The sequence below is a fragment of the Pongo abelii genome, chromosome 3 (assembly GCF_028885655.2).
Source record: "Pongo abelii isolate AG06213 chromosome 3, NHGRI_mPonAbe1-v2.0_pri, whole genome shotgun sequence".
In the NCBI taxonomy this organism is placed as follows: Eukaryota; Metazoa; Chordata; class Mammalia; order Primates; family Hominidae; genus Pongo; species Pongo abelii.
In genome coordinates, this window is record NC_071988.2 from 108,475,042 (window position 1) to 108,498,713 (window position 23,672).

Here is a 23,672-nt window from a genome sequence, read left to right on the forward strand (position 1 = left end):
CTAGCTTTATGGTTCTCATTAATTTATTCAGCATAGTTTGTGATCTGTCTATATCTGTAGGGAGTGTAAATTTATGTGATGAAAAGCTAATAGGAGAGGATGATAGTGTTTACTTTTTACTCCTCAGGAGACAGGAATTGTTTAAGGTTAGCTATAGTGAGTCCGCTTAAGTCAACTCCAAGATAACTGAGAAACTGGCCAAAAAGCAGTGAGAAAGGAAGAAGAACCCCCAATTTTTTCTTTGATTGATTTGAATGTAGGCTAGTTATACCTTTTCGGCTGTTTTTAGTAAGAACTATGTTATAAAATGGAGGACCTGTTACCACCAGACTTAGGAGGTGGTAGTTTTCCAGTGACTTTTAATTTCCCCACCAGTCTTTCTTTTTTTTTTTTAATACAGGGTTCTAGGTAAGTGTAGGAAAAAAACTGGTGTATTTTATTCCACAAGAAGCTTTTGGTAAATTATTTATTAAGGAAACAACTGTTGGACATTGAGATGGCTTTTAAAGATTTACCTAGAAGAGATAATAAAACAGATAAAACTGATCTGCTCAGGGGCCTGTCTTCAGTCCTTTCAGGCTCATTTACTGTGGTGGTCTTGCCAGCGCAGCCTGGTAGACAGCGTTGCTGTGGCTGTACAAATACACTGCTCATTTTTATGGAGGATATTGCTGTATGCCAGTTAAAGAAATTCAAGTTGAAAGACCTTTAAATTTTTTTAGTAATACACTTCGTTCCCCACCCCCAAGCTGTCACCATGATTATGATGCCAGGAAAGCAGTGCGGTGGCTCCAGGATTATTCTCCCATGGGCTGTGTGCCAGGTGAATGAAGTAGTCAGGGGGGCTACAGTTGGGTTTATGTACAACCTAGATATCATTTACTTGTGCTGGTGTGACCCTCCATTTTCTAAAGGCAATTTCCAACGGGAGTTGTTTTTGTTGTTACTATTAGAACGGTTGCCTGTTTTCCATTTGATCTCTTCTCTGTCACTTAGGTTCTGTATTCTATATAGAAAAGTATGGAGGGAAAGAGAAGAATCAGGAAAGATAGTGAATGCAAGAATATTGGGGGTTATGATGTGGTTAAGTTACATTGTGCCTCAAAACACTGAAAAGATTGGAGTTTAGGGTCAAGAGCTCTGGATTAAAGTCCAAAGGGAATCTTTTAAACTTCTTGGTTGTGTGTGTGTGTCGGTGTGTGAAGTCAGAGGCAGACGATGAGAGAAATAAATTGAGATGGAGAGAAAATAATATGAATGCTTAAAAGATTTTAAATTCAGGGCCGGGCGCAGTGGCTCACGCCTGTAATCCCAGCACTTTGGGAGGCCGAGGCGGGCGGATCACGAGGTCAGGAGATTGAGACCATCCTGGCTAACACGGTGAAAACCCGTCTCTACTAAAAATACAAAAAATTAGCTGGGCCTGGTGGCGGGCTCCCAGCTACTCGGGAGTCTGAGGCAGGAGAATGGCGTGAACCCGGGAGGCGGAGTTTGCAGTGAGCCAAGATCGCACCACTGCACTCCAGCCTGGGCGACAGAGCAAGACTCCGTCTCAAAAAAAAAAAAAACAAAAAACTTAAATTCAGAAGGCATTAAGAGTACATTTATTTTTTAAACGATTTTCTCCTTGGCACTTATTAAATACCTATTTAAAATAAATTCAAGAATAACTTTTATATATCTACTCTGCCCCTTGTATTTATTTATTTATTTATTTTTCTTTTTATTTTTTTGAGATGGAGTTTTGCTCTGTCTCTCAGGCTGGAGTGCAGTGGCACGATCTCAGCTCACTGCAACCTCCGCCTCCTAGGTTCAGCAATTCTCCTGCTTCAGCCTCCCCAGTAGCTGGGATTACACGCTTGCACCACCACGCCTGGCTGATTTTTTTTTGTATTTTTAGTAGAGATGGGATTTCACCATGTTGGCCAGGCTGGTCACAAACTACTGACCTCAAGTGATCTGCCTGCCCTCGGTCTTCCAAAGTGCTGGGATTACAGGCGTGAGCCAGTGTACCCAGCCTCTTGTGTTTATTTAAAAAGAAATACTGGCATTCGTCGAATGATGAAGTCTTATTTTCAAGCTTTTGTATTAAATATATTTTCACTTTCACCAGATCAGTAAATCAGTGTATCAGATGAATCTTGCTGGAAGTCTGATGTAGTTTGTCTATAGTTTTAGACCAAATTTATATACAGAGATAATGCAGGAAAAGATAATTAAGTCTACCTAAGATTCAGTGGGATTAGTAAGCCTTTAAAAAATAAAAAAGACTGGATCTGTTTATTGATAGGTTATAGAAAAGCAAAATAGTTCCTTAAATTAGGCACTTTTTGATAGGCTTAAATAAATGATGTATAACTGTTCATAATGTTCTGATATTAAATGAATTGTACATTCCCAGGATGGTCTTGAGCCCTTTTTCTAGACCCTAGTAATTAACCTGATTGCTCATTACCCAGCAATCAAAAAGCCAAAAAAAAAAAAAAAAAAAAAAGTAGGGGCGGAGGATTTACTTGTTCAGAATTAAGATGTCAAGGACAAGGTTGTCTTTATTTGCCTTCTCTCTTTTGTGTTTGTTATAGTGTCAATAATCCCCAGGGTGTTTGGGGCTCAGATTGCTTCCTCAGAGTATATATGCCTCTAGCCTACCACTTCAATAATTTTCCTTTTTTCCCCTGTTTTTTTTTGTGTTTTATTTTAAATAATGACAGGAGACAGAAAACCAACACCTACTCCAGAAGAGGCTGTTGAGATTACTGCTGGAATAAGCCCTGGATAAAATCTTTATGTCCTTTCAGACAAAGCATGGATTAAATGATTTATCTGACTCATATGACTGCAGTTTCTTTCAGCCTCATCCAGAAACTGATACAAAGTTGTTTTTTTCTTCTTCCTTTTTCTGGTGCTTCTATAATCTTAGCTTATGCTCAGCTGTGAAAAAATAAATGTCCAGGCAGGCACTCTCTGCAACATAGAATTAAACCTGCTTCCTGAACATTGTTTGCACTTAAATTTGACAGAGAGCAGAAATACAGGTTTATGTATCCATAAATCCTGTCATGGTTGACAAAGTAATTTAATAGTGTTTTGACTCAGAACCATCCGTTAATACGATTTGAGAGACAGAGTGCTCGTGTGTGCGTGTCTGTGCACGTGCGTGTGTGCATGTGTGTGTAGGACTGGATGGGGTGGGTGCAGGGCAGGAAGCATGTGACAGAACACCACCACGCTGCAGTTTCACACCCTCCCTGCAGCGTTGGGTTTTAACTGAAAAGCTACTACTCATGCTTTGCAAATTGATAGTCCCACTGAAAAAAATAAAAATTAAATTCTTCCAAAAAATACTCTGAGGTTTTCGTGAGCAGAATTGGTTGTAGAAGGGGAAATAGATCTTATAGTTTAGGCCATTTGAAAGGACTTGTCAGTTGATTATTGCTGGAATGGAACCAGTGTCTAGACTTGTTCTTTGTGATGCCTTTAAAAAAAAAAAAAAAAAAAGCAGTGCCTTTTAACCATTCTTACTTAATCATTCATGGCTGCTGTGCCCACAATGGGCTTCATGGGGCCTCATGTGGTCTTTCATCAAAGGCACAGTGTTTTAAAGTCTTAGACCATTGGGGATTCTGATTCCCCTTATTACATGGTGAATGGTAATGGTTCATAGTCAATAGTTAGGAAGTTGGTGAATAACTGAGATTAGACATTTACTGTCAAACAGTGATAAGTTTTTTACATTTGTTTTTCATTCAGGTACTTTGTTGTTAAGTGAGTTTAAACCTATCCCAGCACACCCCACTTCTTTTAACTTTTGCACTGTTAGTTGACATATTGTCATAATATGTACCGAAAACATTTCTGCATGTAAAACATCAACACTAAATTGTATTTTTTATATGTACTGTGTCATGTGACTATACAGAAGCCTTGCAAACATATCAAAAATTATATTGTATGTGATCTCGGGATATATAATGGTAACAAAATCAGTGAATCCAGCATTGTTACTACTTCTCTCATATTATTTGCATATTCTTATCAAGTGAGTGTTTACAGTTATACATGTGGACAACAACTACTCATTGTTTTCATTTTTATTTAAACTGTGTTTTAAGAACTAGAATCCTTGGTTTCATAATTAAAAGAGGCCCTCTGTAGAGATCAAAATAAAATTTCCAGAATGTTTTAAGTAGCTCAGTTAATACAGATTGAGCCTTTACAAATTTTATATGCTTTAGAAAAATATCTTTATGATGCCAATTATGCAAATTACCTCACTGGTATAATCAAAATGACCAACTGGAAAGAAACAAAAAGTTTTCTAATTATTCATATTGATCTTTAAAGAACTGCTATTTTAAAATACTTCTTCCCATTGGGTTTTATAAGTTTCAGTGATGTTTTAGGATTTAGTGGCTATTTTTTTTTTTAAGCTTGTTTTTGCTTTAGTTGATGAAAGATAAGGTAATATCATTTGCTTATGAAAGAGCAATTTACCTAAAGGTAAATTTAAAAAAATCAAATATATAAATATGTGTACATATATTCACTTATATGTACACACATATACACACGTATTCAATATATATGTATCTCCTATCTATAGGATATATTAGGCTCTCGTTTATTAAATGAACTGGGGTGCTAGCACATCTCTAACATGATCTTCCAGTGTTTATCCTGGAGTATTATTTTTTCATCTTCTATCTCAAGGAAGCGTACATTCTTTCTTTACCCCACCCAAACATACTGCCTGATATACCTACCCTCCCCAACCTGATGTTCTGATGTTACTGTCATATCTGAAATTTTGCATTCTGAGAAATTTATGTCCCCAAACTGCATTTAGGCAACTACTCTTATAGGTGAAAACATCTGATTAGGTGGTAGTGGTTGATGGATTGTAGTCACAGGATAATACTTCTTTAAAATTTGAAGACTTCTGCATCTTAAAAATATCACTGTTCTGTGAAGTTGTCTGGAGTTTTACCAGTATGAGCTGACATATATTGCTCCCCAGGAAAGAGATTGGAAATTCACCATAGAACTCTGTAATTACTTTTTGGTTATCCTATGTATCTGAATTTTGTTTGAGATATCATGACATGACAAAATCGAGTATTCATTTTATAAATATTAAATGAGTCTAGAATTATGCTAAGGCCTTGTGAGGGATGCAGAGATTACTAAACCCTAGTACCTGCCTGTGGAAAGCCAGTCTGGAGGAGAAAGATTAGAACACTAAGGGTTACAATCCAGAGTTGAATGTGGTTAGAGAGTCAAGGGAGGGAAGACTTCCAGAAAAGGGCAGCCAGTGGTTGTGATGCACTACCCCCTTCTTCTAGGTTCCCCCAATGGGAGTAGAATTCCTTTCTCGTTTCATAATAAATTTTTGTTGGGAGATAACTGTAGGTGACCTAGAGATTCCTCATTATTTTTAAATAATCTTTTTTATCCACCTCATTTCTCCTCTCCCTGAAAAACCTGTTTAGAGAACTATAGAGATTCTACAGTTAGGGAGATTCTGCAGTTAGCCTAATTTGTGTTAGTCTTCACATGTGGCAGGCAGTTTGACGTTAAAAAGAGTCATTCAGGGAACATGAGAGTAATGTTTTGCTACGTATTAGAGCTTATCACTTTTAAGGAACTATCCAAAACCTTTGCATTATTTAAAGGTATCTGGGATGAGATGAAGGGTAGCTAGTAATTCTTAAAGGGAAGATTTAACAGTTAAAGTTGGTTTTGCAACTTAATGTAATAATACTTTATTTTTAGGAAAGCTGTTCAGAGCACCTTATTCCTTGTTTTGTAATCCATCATCCCTCCATCCATATTAATCTTTAGCATGGCTGTTTTTTGTTGTTGTTTTAATTTGGACTATAACTGTGCTCATATATCTGTCCAGTGATTTAAAAAATGTTTATCCTAAAGTTCTGGGTATACAGATAGATGGGTAGTTGCCCATAGGGCATGATGCTTCTGAAAGTAGAATTACTGCTAGTCCCTATATACGTTTTCCAGCTGAAGTAGGCACACCCAGGCAGTATGAGCATGTTCTTGGAACAGGCTTAGCTATTTATGTAATTTACTATGTATCTGTAGAACACAATTTTATGACAAACCTTGTTCAGCCAGGCCTTTTGGTTTCCTCCTCTAATCTGTCTCTTAGAAATGATGATTATGGTGTCTTCATATAAATGCATGTATTTATTTGTGTGGAACTAGTTTTAACATGCATTGTCTTATTTCTTCCTCAAAACAACCCTGTAAAATTATGTTCATTTCAAGTGTGTCTTCTCACTATGTAAGTATGACTGATTAACAAAAAGGAGAGCAAGAATTAAAAAATGCTTCTCTTTCAATAACTTTCTAGTCTAGTTTGGGAAATGTGTGAATTTAGCAAGTGAACACTGGGCCAGGCCTTCAGAGCAAGTCCTGTGGCAACTCGAGGTCAACTAGGGAAGGCTGACTGGAAATCTGTTTTGTTTTGTTTTTTTACAAAAATTCAGTGTGGCGTGTATTACATAGGCTGTGCCCAGAGCACAAAGGTGTACGCTAGGGACAGTTTACCATAGGTATGTGTTCAGAGTAAGGTAAGTTACCTAGAGGAAGGCTAATAGAAAATTTAACTGTACTTTGAGAAGAAGCTTTTGATCCCTATTTATTTCAATCTAATATTGGTGTTTTTAGTAATGAGTAGGTAATAGGTCAGAATTTAAAAGGTTAAAAAAAAGATATACATTGAAAATCTTCCCCCTATTCCTTCCCCCAGCCTCCATTCCCCAGCCTTCCTTTCTAGAAGTAATTGATGTTAGGACTTTCTTGTGTATCATTCCCAGAGGTATTTTATACATAATAAGCAACTCCATATATATGTTTTCTTCTCATTGATACTTTCTTCATTTATAGAAATGCTGGCATATAATGCATCTTATTTTTTTTAAATTTATTCTTCTTAATAATATATCTTGGAGATTACCCCAAATCAATGCACAAAGAGCATCCTCGTTCTTTGTCGTAGTTGCATAGCATTTATTTCTTTGTAGGTGGCATGTACCATAGTTTTCGTAGTCAGTTACCTGTAGGTAGACATTTAGATTGTTTCCAGTATCTTGCTATTTGCAAACTAGGCTGAAGTGAATAACTTTGTACATATTTTTTTTGTACATGTAGGAGGCAGTGCTAAAGGTTAGAGAAATGTCTATGTAATTAGAATTTGCTGGCTATTGCCAAATTAATGTCCTTAAAGGTTGTAGTACATAACCCTCCTACCAACCACGGGATTTGAGTGCCTATTTCCCCACGTCTATCTCATAGATGGAGTATTGTTAATCTTGTGGCTGTTTGCCAATCTGTATGTGAAAAGTAGTTTCTCAGTAGTTTTAATGTTTCCAGGGAGAAAACAATGCAAAACGATTATCTTTTTGTCTCTTGTATGTTTGTTTACATGTAGTTTAGTTTGTTAATTAAGTTGTTGCTTTATAATTCAGGCAGCCTGCATCTTCTTAAGTGTCTAAAGCCATAAGAGAAACTTAGTTTCAGATTCTGAGTTCTGGGACTGAAAACATACCAGCCATTGTTTATGGGGTTGCCTCTGTGTGGCTGGCACCCTGTGATTCAGTGAGGGTTCTGGCCCTAACTTCGTGGAACATGTAATCTAGAGGGAGTAGAGAGGGTGCAATAACAGAGAAAGTACGGATAGTTACGGGAGCATCTGCCAGAGAACCTGGACAGTTTTGGGAGTAAGGGAGCATCAGGGATGTTTTCCAAAAGATATCTTTCATCTGCAACCTGAAACCTCAGTAGGAATTATCCCTGACACAGATGGAAGAGAGAAGAGGGTTCCAGATCGGGGCGAGAAAAGTGTGACTTACCTAACTAACGAGTTGGGGGTAGATGAGCAGCAAATAGTAAAGACTGAACAGTAATCCAAAAGGTGGTGACATATTTGAAGAAAAATAGCTTGGACATTTATTTTACTCTCTTAAAAATTAAACTTTGGATAGATAACCTATTGGATTTTTTTTTTTTTTTAAAGCTGTCACGCTGTTAAAGAATGCCTTGATAATGTTGGCACCGCCTATTTTTCCATATATCAGTGCCTTTTGATGGTTTCTAAAGTGTGTTTTATCAAATATGTTTTAATATGAAAACATATTTGACCTTCATACCAACCCTGAGAAGTGGTTGGGTTTGGTAATACTATACCTTATCACAATGAGGAAATAGTCCCAAAGAGGATGAATCTTATCCAAGATTCAGCGCCAGTCTTCAGCAGAGCCAGATCTAGAATCCAAGATCTTTTGGATTACCTCGTCAGCACGTTGCCTTTGTGCTCCCTGTATTTCCTGGTTAGTGATAACTAAGCCTTTTTGAGAATAGCATTGTTATAAAAATGCTGCTCTGTTGAAACTTGAGAGACTTAAAACACAATATTGCAAGAGCCTCCCGGTCTCAGTGGCATGTTTCTTCAACCAGCTCTTTTTAGCTTATTAAAACAAACTGTCATGCTTAGAAGACATTCACTCACATATTTTATTTTGGTATCAGTGCATTTCCTTACAGTTACACAATGTCATTCCAGGAGGAGTGAGAAATCAGGCCACGGCCAGCATTGCTGCCTTTTCTGGTCTGAAGCACTGGTAGTAGGAAGAGGCAGTTAAATGTGAATACCAAAATGCTTCTTTGTAGAAGCAAAGGAAAAACGTAGCTCTTTAAAAAATGTTTTAGGTTATGCATAGGACAGCTGGAATCACACACCCTCCTAAAATGCTAATATATTTGTTTCTTGCAGCAGTGTTGAGATTTTTGGAAAACTGGTATAACAGTATTCTGAGCCAGCTCAGCTGCTTCAGAGCTTTTGTGTGTCCTTGCATAGACAACTTAATTTCTCTAGGATTCAGTCTCCTCGTTTTATTTTTTAAATTATTTTATTTGTAAATACCTCATCGTGGACTCCAAAGGCATGTCTCCTTGTTTTAAAAACTGGTATAATACCTACCACAAAGGTTGATGTGAGAATTAAATAGAGCTTTATACAGAATTCCCTCAGGCATTTTTAAGTTTATGTAATAGGGATGTATCTTACAGTTGATGGGTACATTTAGTGTAGTCCCCATACCTCCCAAGCTAATAATGGTGCATCGTACAATCGATGGTATCAAATTGAGGTGATAATAACATATAAAGAGTTTAATGCAATGAGAAGTACAAAATGCATTCAAAAGTAGCTGCTACCATTTTTTAAAAAATTAAATATGGCTCCTGTGTTAAGGCCATATCCCAGGAGGAAAGTGTGGTCTCTGCTGGGAGGTTGGTCTACATACAGGAAGCCAGATGTGTGAGGTGGCTCTAGATAGGCAGAAGGGGAGAGCTCATGTCCTCTAGGAACCTATTAATAGATATTGAGGGTGGGAAAAGGCAGTGAGTTTTGTGGTCATGTTAAAGTCAGTGTCTATACCATGGAGGAAAGAGCTAGCCAGAGAAAGACTTACAAACTAGATTTTCTTGATTCATGCAACTATCATAGAAATGTTTATTGTTGCTTTTTATCATTTTGTGTTGTTTAAGGACATCTTACATTGAATGTCTTCAGCCTTATCTCAGTTGTGGTTTAGAGAGAGCTGGCCATGACCAATTGTTTATTCTTTGACCATGTTGTTAAAGGGAGAGTCTGGTTCCTTTTAGTAGGAATAGCAATATTTGGCTGGAGACCCTATTGGGAGAGTGAATTTTAGGAAAGGGGTTAAGAGCCAGGTGCAATGTCACACACCTATAGTTCCAGCTACTCTCTGAAGGCTGAGGTAGGAGGATGACTTGAGCCCGGGCCAGCCTGGGCACCACAGCAAGACCCCATCTCTATAAAAGAAGGGGATTAGGATATAATGGTTTAACTACTCCCGTTTTGGAAAACTTCCTTTCAGTGGCATGCTTGGAGGCACCAAGTTGCACTTTGAGACAAGGCAGCCTGTCCTTGTAGCTCTTTCCCTGTGAACAAATCCAAAAGATATATCTTCTAGTTTAAGTGTCTCTAATTAGGATGGAGAGAAGAATGAAGATGTGAATCTCAGGTAGATGGAACATAAAATGATGTCATACTATGCAAACTTTTCAGTAGCCTCTCTTTTAAATACAGGTTTACAATGTGTTTTGGTGTACACAAAAATATTTAGGGATAAAGGAACATTAACTCTCTAAGTTACTCTTAAACAGTTCAAAATGTAGGTGAGTAGAAGAGAAAAATATAAAGCAAATGTAAAATGCTAACATTTGGGAAATCTGGGTAAAAGGTATGTGGGAAATCCTCCTACTGGCTTTTGTAGTTTTTCCTCTAGGTATGAAATGATTTTTTTTTTTTTTTGAGACGGAGTCTCACTCGGTCTCCCAGGCTGGACTACAGTGGCCCAATCTCTGCTCACTGCAAGCTCCTCCTCCCGGGTTCACGCCACTCTCCTGCCTCAGCCTCCCGAGTAGCTGGGACTACAGGCATCCACCACCATGCCTGGCTAATTTTTTGTATTTTTAGTAGTGATGGGGTTTCACCGTGTTAGCCAGGATGGTCTCTATCTCTTGACCTCCTGATCCACCTGCCTCAGCCTCCCAAAGTGCTGGGATTACACGCGTGAGCCACTGCGCCTGGTCGTATGAAATGATTTTTAAAGAAAAAAGTATGTATGTTGAACATCTTTCCATGCAAACACCTATGTTTATGTTATTAAATCTGCATGCCATACCATTGTACGGATGCACCGTAGAGGCAGTTAGCTAGACGCGTGTTGTTTGGCATTTGCTCATTTCCAATTATTTGCCATTGGAAACAGTGCTTTGTGGAGATCCCTAAATATGATATGCCCTCGTATATTTGGAATGAAATCACTGTTCCCCTTTGAAACACCTTCACTCCCATAATGGACTTGACAGGAAGATTAACAGTAAATTAACCAACTAATGCTTGAATCTAAGACCTTATTTAGAATTTTAAATGGGTTAAATGGTGACTGTTTATTAGTATCTGGATAAGGTAAATGTTGCTAATCTAAAATAAGCTCTCAAAATTTCTTCAGTCCTGGTTCATCCCGCATAACAAAACTCTTCTGGAAAAAAAAAGAATATTTCGGTGACAAGAAACTTCTTGGCAAAGTGTCTACTGCTTGAGTAATTATGAAGATCAGAAAGAAGTCTTTCAGTCTCTTGAACGGTGTTGGTTTTTGAAATCATTGTGTTGGAAACAACGGACAAATCTTTTTTGCCTTCTTTTAAAATGTGCTTCACTATTTTTATTGGTTGCCAAATATTTTGATTGGATTCCTAGTCTCATTCCAGCAACACGTAGGATGAGGGGAATATTTTTTCCAGACTCAGCATAGTCATGTGCTTGTTCTGTTGATTCACCTTCAACTTTTAATTGTTATTTTTTTAATGATCCATGTAAATTGAAATCATAGAATACAATTACATTTTACCCTCATGTAAAAACAGCATTTCTGTATCTTAAGTTTGTGCTAAAATAGAGCACAAATGTTTGGTCCAGTTTTTAGGTGTTTCTTAATGGTTTTAAAAAACAAAAAGGCCTGGTTGTTTGCATGTGTAATGCTGGAGATGAGTGCAGTGGATCCTACCAGATGTAAGGGACACCCTTGATTCTCTTTGGTTATACCTGACTTCAAGACTCTTTCCAGGAAATTTACATGTTTTAAAAACAGACTGCATCTGAATTTTTTTTTAATTTTTAAATTTTATTTTTAAATTTTTGTCTATTTTGAAACTGGGTTACGAGACTGGCTAATTTTTGTATTTTTGGTAGAGATGGGGTTTTGCCATGATGCCCAGGCTGCTCTCAGATTCCTGGGCTCAGGCAATCGGCCCGCCTCGGCCTCCCAAAGTGCTGGGATTACAGGTGTGAGCTACTGCACCTGGCCTACATCTGAATTTTGACATGTCCATTAGATTCAATTACAGGATGGTGTGAATGTTTGTATGCTCTATTTCCTTTTTCTTCATCCAGTGAATTGGAATGAGGGAAATGGTAGATTAATAAACCCTAGATTGCAAATTAGCAACCAATTCTATATTAAATTGCACATAAATTAGAACCAAGAACAGGAAAGAACCCTTTGCCATCTGTTCTCTAGCTGCGAGGTAGGCATTAAATGGACCAAAAAGAGCAGAGTTTCATGCATAGCAGTGGCAGTAATGGGAAAGTCATATGTTGTATAGTACTTGCTATACTGTGCCCATGATGCCTGGCTCATGAATTGACACAGAGCAAGTTGCTATTCCATTGAAAACCATATGTTCCATGTCTCTAGTTCAGAAAAAAATACTGATTTTAATTTAATTTTGCCCACTTTCTTTGCTCTTAAAAATACGTAGACTGTAAAATGTCATTCCCTAGGCACTGTCTGGTGGTTATACCAGCAGCAGCAGTAATCATTATTTCTTTAGCTGGGTATTAGGAAGAGGTAGAAATAGTAGATCTTTCCTCTAAGACAATAATTAATCTCCTCTACCCTTACAGTCTTTCTCTGAAAAAAACTTTGTGTGCGTGTGTGTATGTATGTATGCATGTATGTATAAGGTGACATGCTGACTTTAAGTAGAGATATTTTTAACTTTAAAATGAATTTTGGCAGGCTAGAATATAAAAATAATGAAGAGTTATCCTTGATTGGACTTAGCTCCTTACTTTCCACCTACTAATGTGTTCAGATGATCATCATCTTTGTCTTTATTTAATGTGGCTTATTGGTTAGCTGTTGCTATGAGGTAGCTGACTGTGGCACCTATTCTAATCTTATTTTGTACGTCTCTTATTCCCTAGGTTTACTAATATACTAATTTTCTTTAATAAAGAAATTTTAGAAACTTTCGACCTGAGGGTCAACAGTTAGTCTGCCATTGTCTCCATCATTACTGTGTTTCCCCATAAGATTCAGTTAGATTAATCTCTCTGGTCTTATTTCATCCAAATGTAAAGTTGTTGTTTTATATATATACAGCCAGACTGCAGTGGCATGATCTTGGCTCACTGCAGCCTCCACCTCCCTGGCTCATGTGATCCTCCTGCCCCTGCCTCCTGAGTAGCTGGGATCACATGCGTGCACCACCATGCATGGCTAATTTTTATATTGCTTTTGGTAGAAATGGGGTTTTGCCATGTTGCCCAGGCTTCAAATGTAAAGTTCTTAATACTTAGCTAGTAGAAGGTAAGCCTTGAGATGAGTATTGTTGCATTAATACAATCATCCACCAGTACCATCACTCTTGACTCTGGTTTGCTAACCTTTTATTTTTTGCTTTTCACTTTCAGCAGACCTACTCCAATGAAGTCCATTGTGTTGAAGAGATTCTGAAGGTGAGTTCACTGTTAATCTTTCTCATTTGAAGAAATATTTAAGTAGGTAGGCGTACATCCATTTACTTTCACTTTAATGAACAGTTGCCATTGGCTGGGTGCGGTGGCTCATGCCTGTAATCCTAGCATTTTGGGAGGCCAAGGCGGGCAGATTGCTTGAGCTCAGGAGTTTGCGACCAGCCTGGACAACATGGCAAAACCCCGTATCTACTAAGAAAAATACAAAAAATTAGCCGGGAGTGGTGGCACATGCCTGTAGTCCCAGCTACTCAGGAGACTGAGCCAGGAGAATCGATTGAACCCGAGAGGTGGCAGCTGTAGTGAGCTGAGATCGCGCCACTGCACTCCAGCCTGGGCAACAGAGTTGAGACTATGTCTCCAAAAGATAAATAAATAAATAAATAAAAAATAAAGAACAGTTGTTGTTCCCAAACCCCTTTTTACCATTTCTCCCCCACCTCATCTCCAAAGGCAAAAATAAACCAGAATAGTAACAGAAGTAGTCTTGGAACGTAATTGAATTCTCTACCAGATTTTATTAATTAAATTGAAGTCTACAAACTACAAGACATTTGGACCAGATTTTTATGGCATCTCTTGTAAGTTTTTCTGGTTGTCCATAAAGGCCCAGGAGAGTTGCTCACTTCCCAGAGAGGAAACTTCCTGTGTTGATGTACGGGAGGCACCAGTGGTTAAACAGTGCTTGATTTATACCTCTTGGCGTTCTGTAGGTGATACCTAGTACCTATGGCCTCCTATATACAGCCTCTTCTTCAGTGAGACCATGAAATTTTAAAGGAATAAAAAGAAAAATAGTGGGAAGTAGATGGTCATCTTTAGACTTACCTTGAAGGGTTACTTTTTGCTCTTGTTTATTGAAACTATGCCATGAACATTTGTGCTTCCACGAATATATCATTGAATACATTACCCACTTGTTCAATTTTTCTTGTACAAGGATGACAAATTCCTTCTAGAACTTAATTCCAGGGGAAAAATGTTAACTTTCCTCATGAACCGGCATTCTTTCTTTTTATCAGAGAAGAATTACATATAATGTTTCCCATTTTGCCTTTAATTTCCAGGAAACCCAGAGCTTAATTTTAATGCTCAGGTACAGTAATTGTAAAAACTGAGGGTTTTGTGTAGTTTTTATCCCTCTTCTGTGGCCTTTAATTTGCTTCTAGGTCAATTTTAATGATATTCTTGTCTTTTACTGTAGGGTTTCTGACTTTGTTCTTTTTTTTTTAATTAGTAGGAGAGATGTATATAATAAATGTGACTTAATTTGAATCACTATTGTTCATTTTTTCTCAAAATACATTTACTCAATTTTAGTTTTTTAACTTTTCATTTTAAAGTATTAAGTGATGGTGGTACTAAAACCAGTAATTAAGTATATTGGTTATTTCCTCACTTGTGAAGTTTTTGACAGTAGTGGTATCTAACCAGTTGTTTGGAAAACAGCTTGTTTTTGTTTTACAGTCTTTTGTTCCGTTTTGTAGTTAGGGTTTTCTGAGAAAGAAAGAACCTCTAGAGAAACATACTTTTTTTTTTTTTTTTTTTTGAGACAGAGTCTCTCTCTCTCTGTCTCTCAGGCTGGGCGTGATCTCGGCCACTGCAATCCCCACCTCCTGGGTTCAAGCGATTCTTGCGCCTCAGCCACCCAAGTAGCCGGGGTTACAGGTGTGCGCCACTATGTCCTGCTAATTTTTGTATTTTTAGTAGAGACGGTGTTTCACCATGTTGGCCAGACTGGTCTCAAATGCCTGACCTCAAGTGATCCACCTGCCTCGGCCCCTCAAAGTGTTGGGATTACAGGCGTGAGCCACCATACCTGGCTGAGAAACATACTTTGAACTGCTAACAGTGAGGAATTTTTGTCAACCAGCATGTAAGATTAAATAAGTTACCTCGATTACATTTTTTATCATCCTTTTCCTCTTCTATTTCTGAAATTTGTTGGTATGGTAAGTCGTAAACATACTAAGGAACTTAATTATAAACTATGGCCTTGGCATTTCCTCTGAAATTGTGCGTTATTTGTTCTATCATTATTTCAGAAGTAAATGCAACAGTGCAGGTTTGTTGTCTTCTGCATATGTCAGATGCTTCTCTTAGGTTTTGGTGTGTGTTAATATAAGACATGTCACATCCTTTATTTAGGAATGGTGGTATTACAGCATCAGACAAGCATTTTTAATTTAATGAACCCATCCATCCTCCTTCCCTTCTCACCCAGGATCACATTAGTGAATTCTTGCTTACCTAGAAATGCTTGAGAGTGAGTGGTTAATGTATAAATCATGCCCATTTATGATTTGGAAATCATAACTTGGGAAAGCAAACAGAAGGACGTCCAGGACTGAACAGGCCATAGGCCTTTTCATATTGGAGACTGCCCCTTCTCTTCTGTCTGTGACCTCAGTTAAGTTATAGGTCCCTGCTGGGCTTTGGTTTCCTCATTGGTAAAATGAAGGCCCTGGGCTAGTGGATGATCTCCAGGGTCCATTCCAGCTCTTACTCTTGACGCTGATCCAGATGCTACTTTCCTTTGCCTCCCGGTTCCCGTTCTCATCTTGTACCAGCAATTTATTAAGATTGCCAGGAATCCAAACACAAATCTTTCTGATGGGTGATAGAGACAGTAAATAGTTTCCTAACAGAGAAAATCAATCATAGAAGATAATGTTTGGTTCTCTGGGGTCAGTATTTAAGGGGGAAGTGTTGTAATGAAGGGGAAGCGGTGGCCCATAACTCCAGCAGGCTAATGGAGTAAGAAGATAGCAGACAGACACTGTTAGTTTTCAGGGAATGGTCATGCACTAGGATCTATAAAGGGCAACACGCCCTTGGTGGGTGCATGGAGACACCTCAGATTTTCTGCTTATAGGCAGGCCTGGCCTCCACAGTATCTTGGGGGATTAATGTGGTACTAGCAAGCATTACCTCAGTGCAGCATTTCCATGATGCTAGTACAGTGAGTGGTGGCACTATTTGTATGTTCATTCGTTTATTCAACAAATACTTGTTAAGCCTCCACAGCACTAGGATGTTGTAGTGAATAAGACAGAGTGCTTACTTTCATGGAGATCAGAGTAGGGAAGATAAATATATAGTGTTGGGTGTTGATGGTGCTATGAATAATGCAACAGGCCAGTAAACAGGGCTAGGCAGAGGGAAGAACTGGTGGAAAAGCCTCGAGGTGGTATCAAGTTGGTGTATTAGAGGAACAATTAGAACTAGACAGTGTCTCCAGAGCAGACTGAGCAAGGAGAAAAAGACAGTAGCTGTGGGGCCTGGAGGGCCAGGGCTGACGTAGGTCCCAGTGATTTGTCTCTGTTCATGTGACAAGTCATTGTTAAGGTAGGAAGTGAAATCATGGCCTTGTGAGTCTTTCTGAGCAGCCCCTTCTCCTTAATAATGGCCCCAATTCTCTTAAGTCCCTCTATAAGCTAGGCAGGTAGGGAAGTATATAAATGCTTTCAGACTACCAGGGAACCACTTAGGGTTTGAAAGAATTTATGTACTTTCCAACTGCCTAATTTAATAGCTGGGACAACCTTAGGCATTTGGTGACTAAAAGTCATAGATATCATTGAGATTCCAAATAAATTATTGAAAAACATAAGGGTGATGTTTTCAGACACCTTCTTAATTAATTATTACATGTTTTTGTATTGTAACATTATAATGGTTTTGTGCCTTAAAGTATTATCAAGTAAATAAAACAGCAGGAAGCTCTGTTTGGTGCAGTATTGAAATTCTTTTAAAACTGGACTTTTAATTAAAAGTTGTAATGCTTTTAATTTATTAAGTGCCTTCTGTGCACTATTCATTCAGTACTGTACGTAAAGTACTCTTACAATACTATGAAAATAAGTGGTTCTAGTTTACCTCTTAGCGAGCATTGAGGCTTAGGGTTCAGATGACTTACTTAGGCTGACATGGCTGGTAAGGATTGGAGTTAGGATTGCAATCTGGGTCTTTGGCTATAGCCATTATTCTTTCCAGTATATTTTAGGAAAGATCTCCTGTTGTGTCCTGAACAAAGCAGATGGCCAGTCTGTAAACAAGGGCACGATTTCACTTTTAACAAAAATTAAGAAAGCCAGCATCACTTACATTACTTGTCACTGTGCGAAGTTGCTGCTGTCTCTCCTGAGGCTGTGGTAACCCACAGAGCTGCAATGGGGAAGGGCAAGGGGAGACCTACACATAGGTTGGAAGTGGAAGTACTTGCTAGAGTGCCATCTCCAGCTGTTGCAAGGATCAAATGGCATTTTTGTGGAGATAGGTTAGCCAGGACTTAGAAAAGAATGAGGTGTTAGAATTCATCATGTGTTATACAGGTGGGGTAATATAGCATGCTGTGGGGTCGCAGATTGCTGGTAGAGTTGCATGTCGGTTATTTTTTTGTTGTTGAGACGGAGTCTCGCCCTGTCACCCAGGCTAGAGTGCAATGGTGCAATCCCAGATCACTGCAACCTCCACCTGACAGGTTCAAGCCATTCTCCTGCCTCAGCCTGCCAAGTAGCTGGGATTACAGGCGTGTACCACCATGCCCGGCTCATTTTTGTATTTATTTATTTATTTTTTGAGACGGAATTTTATTCTTGTTGCCCATGCTGGAGTGCAATGGCACGATCTCAGCTCACCGCAACCTCAGCCTCCCGAGTAGCTGGGATTACAGGCATGCGCCCCCACGCCCAGCTAATTTTGTATTTTTAGTAGATATGGGGTTTTTCCATGTTGGTCAGGCTTGTCTTGAACTCCCAACCTCAGGTGATCCACCTGCCTTGGCCTCCAAAAGCTGGGATTACAGGTGTGAGTCACTGCGCCCGGCCGCGTGTCGAATATTAAGCCAGTTTGCCGGGCAGGTCTGATACATGTGGGAACCACTTTCGACTTCCTGGGGTACCTTGACTCAGTCATTTTGGACCTCAGTTTTTTTCAATCTGTAGATGTTGGGGTTGTAGTTAATGATCTCCAATGCCATTCTGGCCTTTTAGAAAAGAGTGTGTGTGTGTGTGTTTGCAATTTGACACATCTTTTTTCTGACATACCTGTTTTCAACAAGTATTTTTAGAAAAATAAAATTTGTGAATGTGTTTAGAAGAATTCATGTCAAGATACATGTATCAATTTGTAAGTTTTAGAAATCTTTCCTTCAACTGAGAAAACAGTAAAAATTAAACTTCTCAATGGAAAAGAAAGGTAATTTTAAGCTCCTCTCCTTCAAAAAAGTTCTTACTTGCTAATAGTGTGTATCAGGGAAGGGTCAAATCCATTAAAACTCTCCCAAGTGGAACAAGTGACCTGAATTACTTGTTTGCTTAAGTCAAACAGGAAAGTTCTTCTTCCTTTGAACTGAAATAATTCCAGGAAATGCAATAAAGAAGCTGAGGGAGAAAGAATGCCTTGAGAAGAGACTGCTTTTCCAGCCCAACCTGTCACCTACAGTGTTCACGGCTCCATAAGCTCTGGCGGTACCTGTTACGTACAGTTTATGTGCTTGATGATGATATTCAGGGTGTTAAATTCATTCACGTTCTGTACCTTGATTGTCTTCTACAAACTGGTGTTTTTTTAGTTTTGTATGTTGGAGAGCTTTAACTTTTCAACATAGCACACTGAAATAGGAGTTTTGTTTTTTTTTTTTTAAAGTACATGAAATAACTTTTAAGATTGTACTTGCCATTTACGATCAATCCATTCTACATTAAGTTCAAAATGTTAAGTAGCAATGAATGTTCCATTTATAATTTACTCTTTCTTCCCTTTCCAAATATCTTTCCAGGAAATGACCCATTCATGGCCTCCTCCTTTGACAGCAATACATACGCCTAGTACAGCTGAGCCATCCAAGTTTCCTTTCCCCACAAAGGTAATTCCTTAAAAGTATGGCAGGCATTGCATCCATTTTAGTGAAAAGCATAAGGCATTGCTGTGAGGCAGGTTGATAAAGTATTACTTGTTCAAATCTTTGGAAATGAGGTTAAAATTGTCATTAATTTAGCTTCTACAGTGCTTCAGAATGCTTTCAAACATCTATTCTCCAACTTAGAACATCTTGGAATTTCATAAAGCTTTATAATTTATAAAAAGCATTCAGGACTTTCCAATACATTCTCTCATTTGAGGATCCTTACTTTAGAGATGAGAAAACAGAGGGGCAGGGAAATTGAGTGTGTGATTTCTCGTTCAGAATTAGATATATGCACATACATCTTACATGTCTCACACTCCCTACATTTTCTTGAATTTAATGTGATCAGTTACACTAGTGCTGGTTTAATAACAAGCAAATAAACTGCTGACTTGTGTGTTTCTGTTACAGTATTTATGAACAATGCATTAAAACACTGCCATTTACCATTTTTTTGGTTTATACTTTTAGATAACCTTCAAAATGTAGAAATAGCATCTTCAGATCTGTGTTTTGTTCAATCTGATATGCATGTGCATTGTTTTTTATATATAATACATATATTGAGAGAGTGGGAGAGCTATTCCTTTCCATGATACTGTTGTGAAAACTAGTTCTAGGCCGGGCATGGTGGCTCATGCCTGTATTCCCAGCACTTTGGGAGGCTGAGGTGGGTGGATCACTTGAGTCCAGTTCAAGACCAGCCTGGGCAATGTGGCAAAACTTTGTCTCTCCAAAAAATACAAAAACTAGCCGGGCGTGGTGACATGCACCTGTAGTCCCAGCTACTTGGGAGGCTGAGGTGGGAGAATCACTTGAGCCCGGGAGGTTGAGGCTGCGGTGAGCTGTAATTGAGCCACTGGACTCCAGCCTGGACGACAGTGAGAACCTGTCTCCCTACCACCAAAAAAAAAAAAAAAAAAAGGTTCTATTTACAAAAACTCAAATTTGCCACTTTATATATTTACTTATTTTCTAATAATTTTTAAAATGTGACTCATGGACCGGGTGTGGTGGCTTATGCCTGTAATCCCAGGACTTTGGGAGGCCGAGTCGGGTGGATCACGAGGTCAGGAGATCAAGACCATCCTGGCCAACATGGTGAAACACCGTCTCTACTAAAAATACAAAGATTAGCTGGGTGTGGTGGCGGGCGCCTGTAGTCCCAGCTACTGGGGAGGCTGAGGCAGAAGAATCTCTTGAACCCGGGAGGCAGAGGTTGCAGTGAGCCGAGATTGTACCACTGCACTCCGGCCTGGGTAACAAAGCGAGACTCCGTCTCAAAAAAAAAAAAAAAAAAAAAACAGTGACTCATTATTGCTTGTTTTAAATTAAAGCACTAAGCTCTGTAAAAATATCTTTGTGCAGCAACAAAGGAAAAATAAACTCTAGGAAAGAAGAGAAGCAATGAAAGCTAAAATTAGGTTAATCAATGTTTTCAACTTATGCATGGAAAAAGTTTGAATAGATGGATAGCTGCAAGTCGTATAATGAAATAATTATAGAATCTGTGATGGGTAGTATGGGTATTCTCTACACTGTTTCCATTTTTCTAGATATTTGAAAGTTTCATAAGACTATCCTTTTAATACTAAAAGCTCTATGGTTTTCTCTTTAACTTTATAAGCCTTAATCTTTTAATAATTAGATATTTTTATTTTTCTTTCTAGGACTCTCAGCACGTCAGTTCTGTAACCCAAAACCAAAGTAAGTAAATTTGAAACTGCTTATTGGATTGGAGAACAAAGCATAGCTTTTACTGTTTAACATAAAAACATTAGTAAAAAATGCCCCAGCAGAGATGAGGCCTTCCCTATGTTGAAAGAATAGGAAAGGAGAACAAATATAAAACTATTCTTTATGTGGGATTTAAAATTGTTGACCAGGCGCGGTGGCTCATGCCTGTAATCCTAGTACTTTGGGAGTCCAAGGCAGGTGGATCGCTTGAGCCCAGGAGTTCAAGACCAGCCTGGGCAACATGGTGAAACCCTGTCTCTACAAAAAATACAAAAATTATCTGGGCTTGGGGTCATGTGCCTGTGGTCCCAGCTGCTTGGGAGGCTGAGGTGGGAGGATCACTTGAGCCTAGGAAGTAGAGGTTGCAGTGAGCCAAGATTGCGGCACTGCACTCCAGCCTGGGAGACAGCACAGACCCTGTCTCAAACAAACAAACAAAAACCAAAATAAGATTGTTGCAAAGAGTTAACAAATAAAGATGTTTTAGTGAAATACTAAACAAATGCAGTGTGGTATTACTGACACATAGTAGCTGTACCAAATGTGACTCTCAGAGCTAGGAATTGTATATAACAGTAGATTGGAGTGTGTGATTCTTGTGTTTTAAGAAACAAAACTAAGAAATTTTTATAAGGAATATGACATACAGTTTGTCTAGCCCCACTATATTTGTTTGCCATGTAATTCTTTTTCAGCCTGAGGGTTAAATCTGCCCTGCAGCTAGTTTTTGTAAATAAAGTTTTATTGGGTCATAGCTACACCCATTTGTCTATTATTCTACAAAGTATAGCACAAAAAACCTAAAATATTTATTGTCTGGCCTCTGTAGATAAAATTTGCTGTTCCCTGCTGTAGAGATAATAAGATCTTGCAAAGAAGTCGTAACTAAAATTTCCCCAAAATGCAGATAAATAAACCCGACTATATTGCTACAGTATTGTATGAGTAGCTAGGTAAAATTAACTGAAATGGATGGCTGCTTGGGAAGATTGGGAAATCTTTTTTCTCCACATCTTGGCAGCTAGCCCAGACCAGTGGAATGCGCACAGGTCTGAAGGCAGAACACCAGCTCAGCCGTGGATAGGGTTGCTATGCACCACTCCGCCCCTACCTTTGGCCTGCTTGGGCTGCTGGTCATGCAGGTGGCATGTCTTCCACGGGGTTGCTCATGGTTAGTTTTATTGCTAACTCATGGTTTAGAAAGAACCTTTAGTGCATTAAACCATTTGATTTCTCCTTTTAGCAAAATATAGTTGAAGATGAACTGGTAAGCACTTTCTTGGCCAGGGATGGATCATCCTCTTGCCCTATGCAGTAATGTGGGCCAATTCCTTGTTACTCTGATGAGAAATTGTCCAACATTGGTGGGTCTCCTGGAGGTCCTGGCTCTCCAGCTGCTTACCCCCACATCTTTTATGCTGCTGTCACTTTCTTCTGCTATTCCGGGAGCCTTATTTATCTTTGTGAGAATGTGACCTGAAAAAGAGGGATCTAGTTTGTTGCATGTAGGATGAAGAGGATGGTGGGGTATGGATGGATATAGCTTTCAGTGAAGAGAAGACACACATTTCTTAAAGTATGCCCAGCAAGTCAACTCTGATTTCTTCAACACTGATCTTATGGTACTGGTACATAGGTTTTAGAGTCTCTGGAGAGGGAAGGTAGGGGGATTTTACTTGGATGCCCTAGTGTTATGTGTCCACAGTTGCAAAACCCAGACCCTGTGGAACTTAGAACCCAGTCAAGATGATCGTGTGGAGTCCCTGTGAATGGTCTGAAGAGGAGGGGCCTGTGCCCCTCTCGTTTGGAGTCTTGGTGCTAGCTTTCTAGACAGAGGGGAGGCCATTTGAAAATATCATGTAAGAGCTGCTGCCACCATGAGGGTAAAGTGACTAATTGCAAATATGCAAGGGTCTCCACAAGACATTTGTGGGAAATGTCATTCAGCCCTGCCTAAAAGGTACCCATGTTTCTTTTTCACTTCCAGTTCTGTTTCAGGTCCCTATTACCTCATGTCTAGACAAATGCAGCTGCCTCCACACGTAACATTTCCTGCTCCCTTCTAAATTATGCCAGGTAGCACTACCAGAGTAATCCTTCTGAGGAATCACTGTGTCATGTTCCTGTTTAGATCGTTGATGTGTCTCATAGCCCAGCAAATACAGTCATAACTTCCCATCCTGGCCTTCAGAGCCCTCTGAAATCTGCTTCCGCCTGTTTTAGTGCTGTCCAGCACAGATTCTGCACCTCAGCCCTGTCCTTTCCAAACTCAGACCCTCTTCTTCATGTTTGTTCCCACTGTCCTCTCTCTCTTGCCAGCATCACTCTGCCAGAATCTTGGCTGTCCTTTGTAACACAATTCATTTTGTTCGTTCTTTAATTTGCCTTCTTTGGTATTACCAAGAGAGCAGCCATTCTGTGGATTTCCAGGGCAGTTAATTTATGTAATTGACTTGTGTACTTAATCTCACACTGCCTTGGATTACAGATATTTATGGACCCGTTTCATGTCCCTCAGTCAACTATGAGCTCTTTGAGGACAGGGCCAAATGCCTTAAACATGTTGGTATCTATGAAGTAGTCTATAAATAGCTGCTGAGTGAATGAATTGCATGTGGGGAGTTGAATAATGAAGGGACAGGTGGTGGGATGGAG

General features: G+C 39.0%; 1 protein-coding gene across 9 annotated transcripts in view; it reads left to right on the plus strand.

Moving 5' to 3' along the window:
- The window catches only part of AFF1 (ALF transcription elongation factor 1), a 204,386-nt gene that overhangs the window by 134,587 nt on the left and 46,127 nt on the right, over nucleotides 1-23,672 (plus strand). For 6 of the 9 annotated variants that reach the window (XM_024245831.3, XM_063723829.1, XM_063723827.1 and 3 more), the window contains 3 exons: nucleotides 13,307-13,351; nucleotides 19,152-19,238; nucleotides 20,951-20,987. In XM_024245831.3, coding sequence (XP_024101599.2) covers nucleotides 13,307-13,351; nucleotides 19,152-19,238; nucleotides 20,951-20,987 — 169 coding nt within the window. Of the gene's footprint in view, nucleotides 1-13,306; nucleotides 13,352-14,920; nucleotides 18,847-19,151; nucleotides 19,239-20,950; nucleotides 20,988-23,672 lie in introns of those variants that run through there. The other 3 variants (XM_024245833.3, XM_063723828.1, XM_054553512.2) reach the window with 2 other exon arrangements.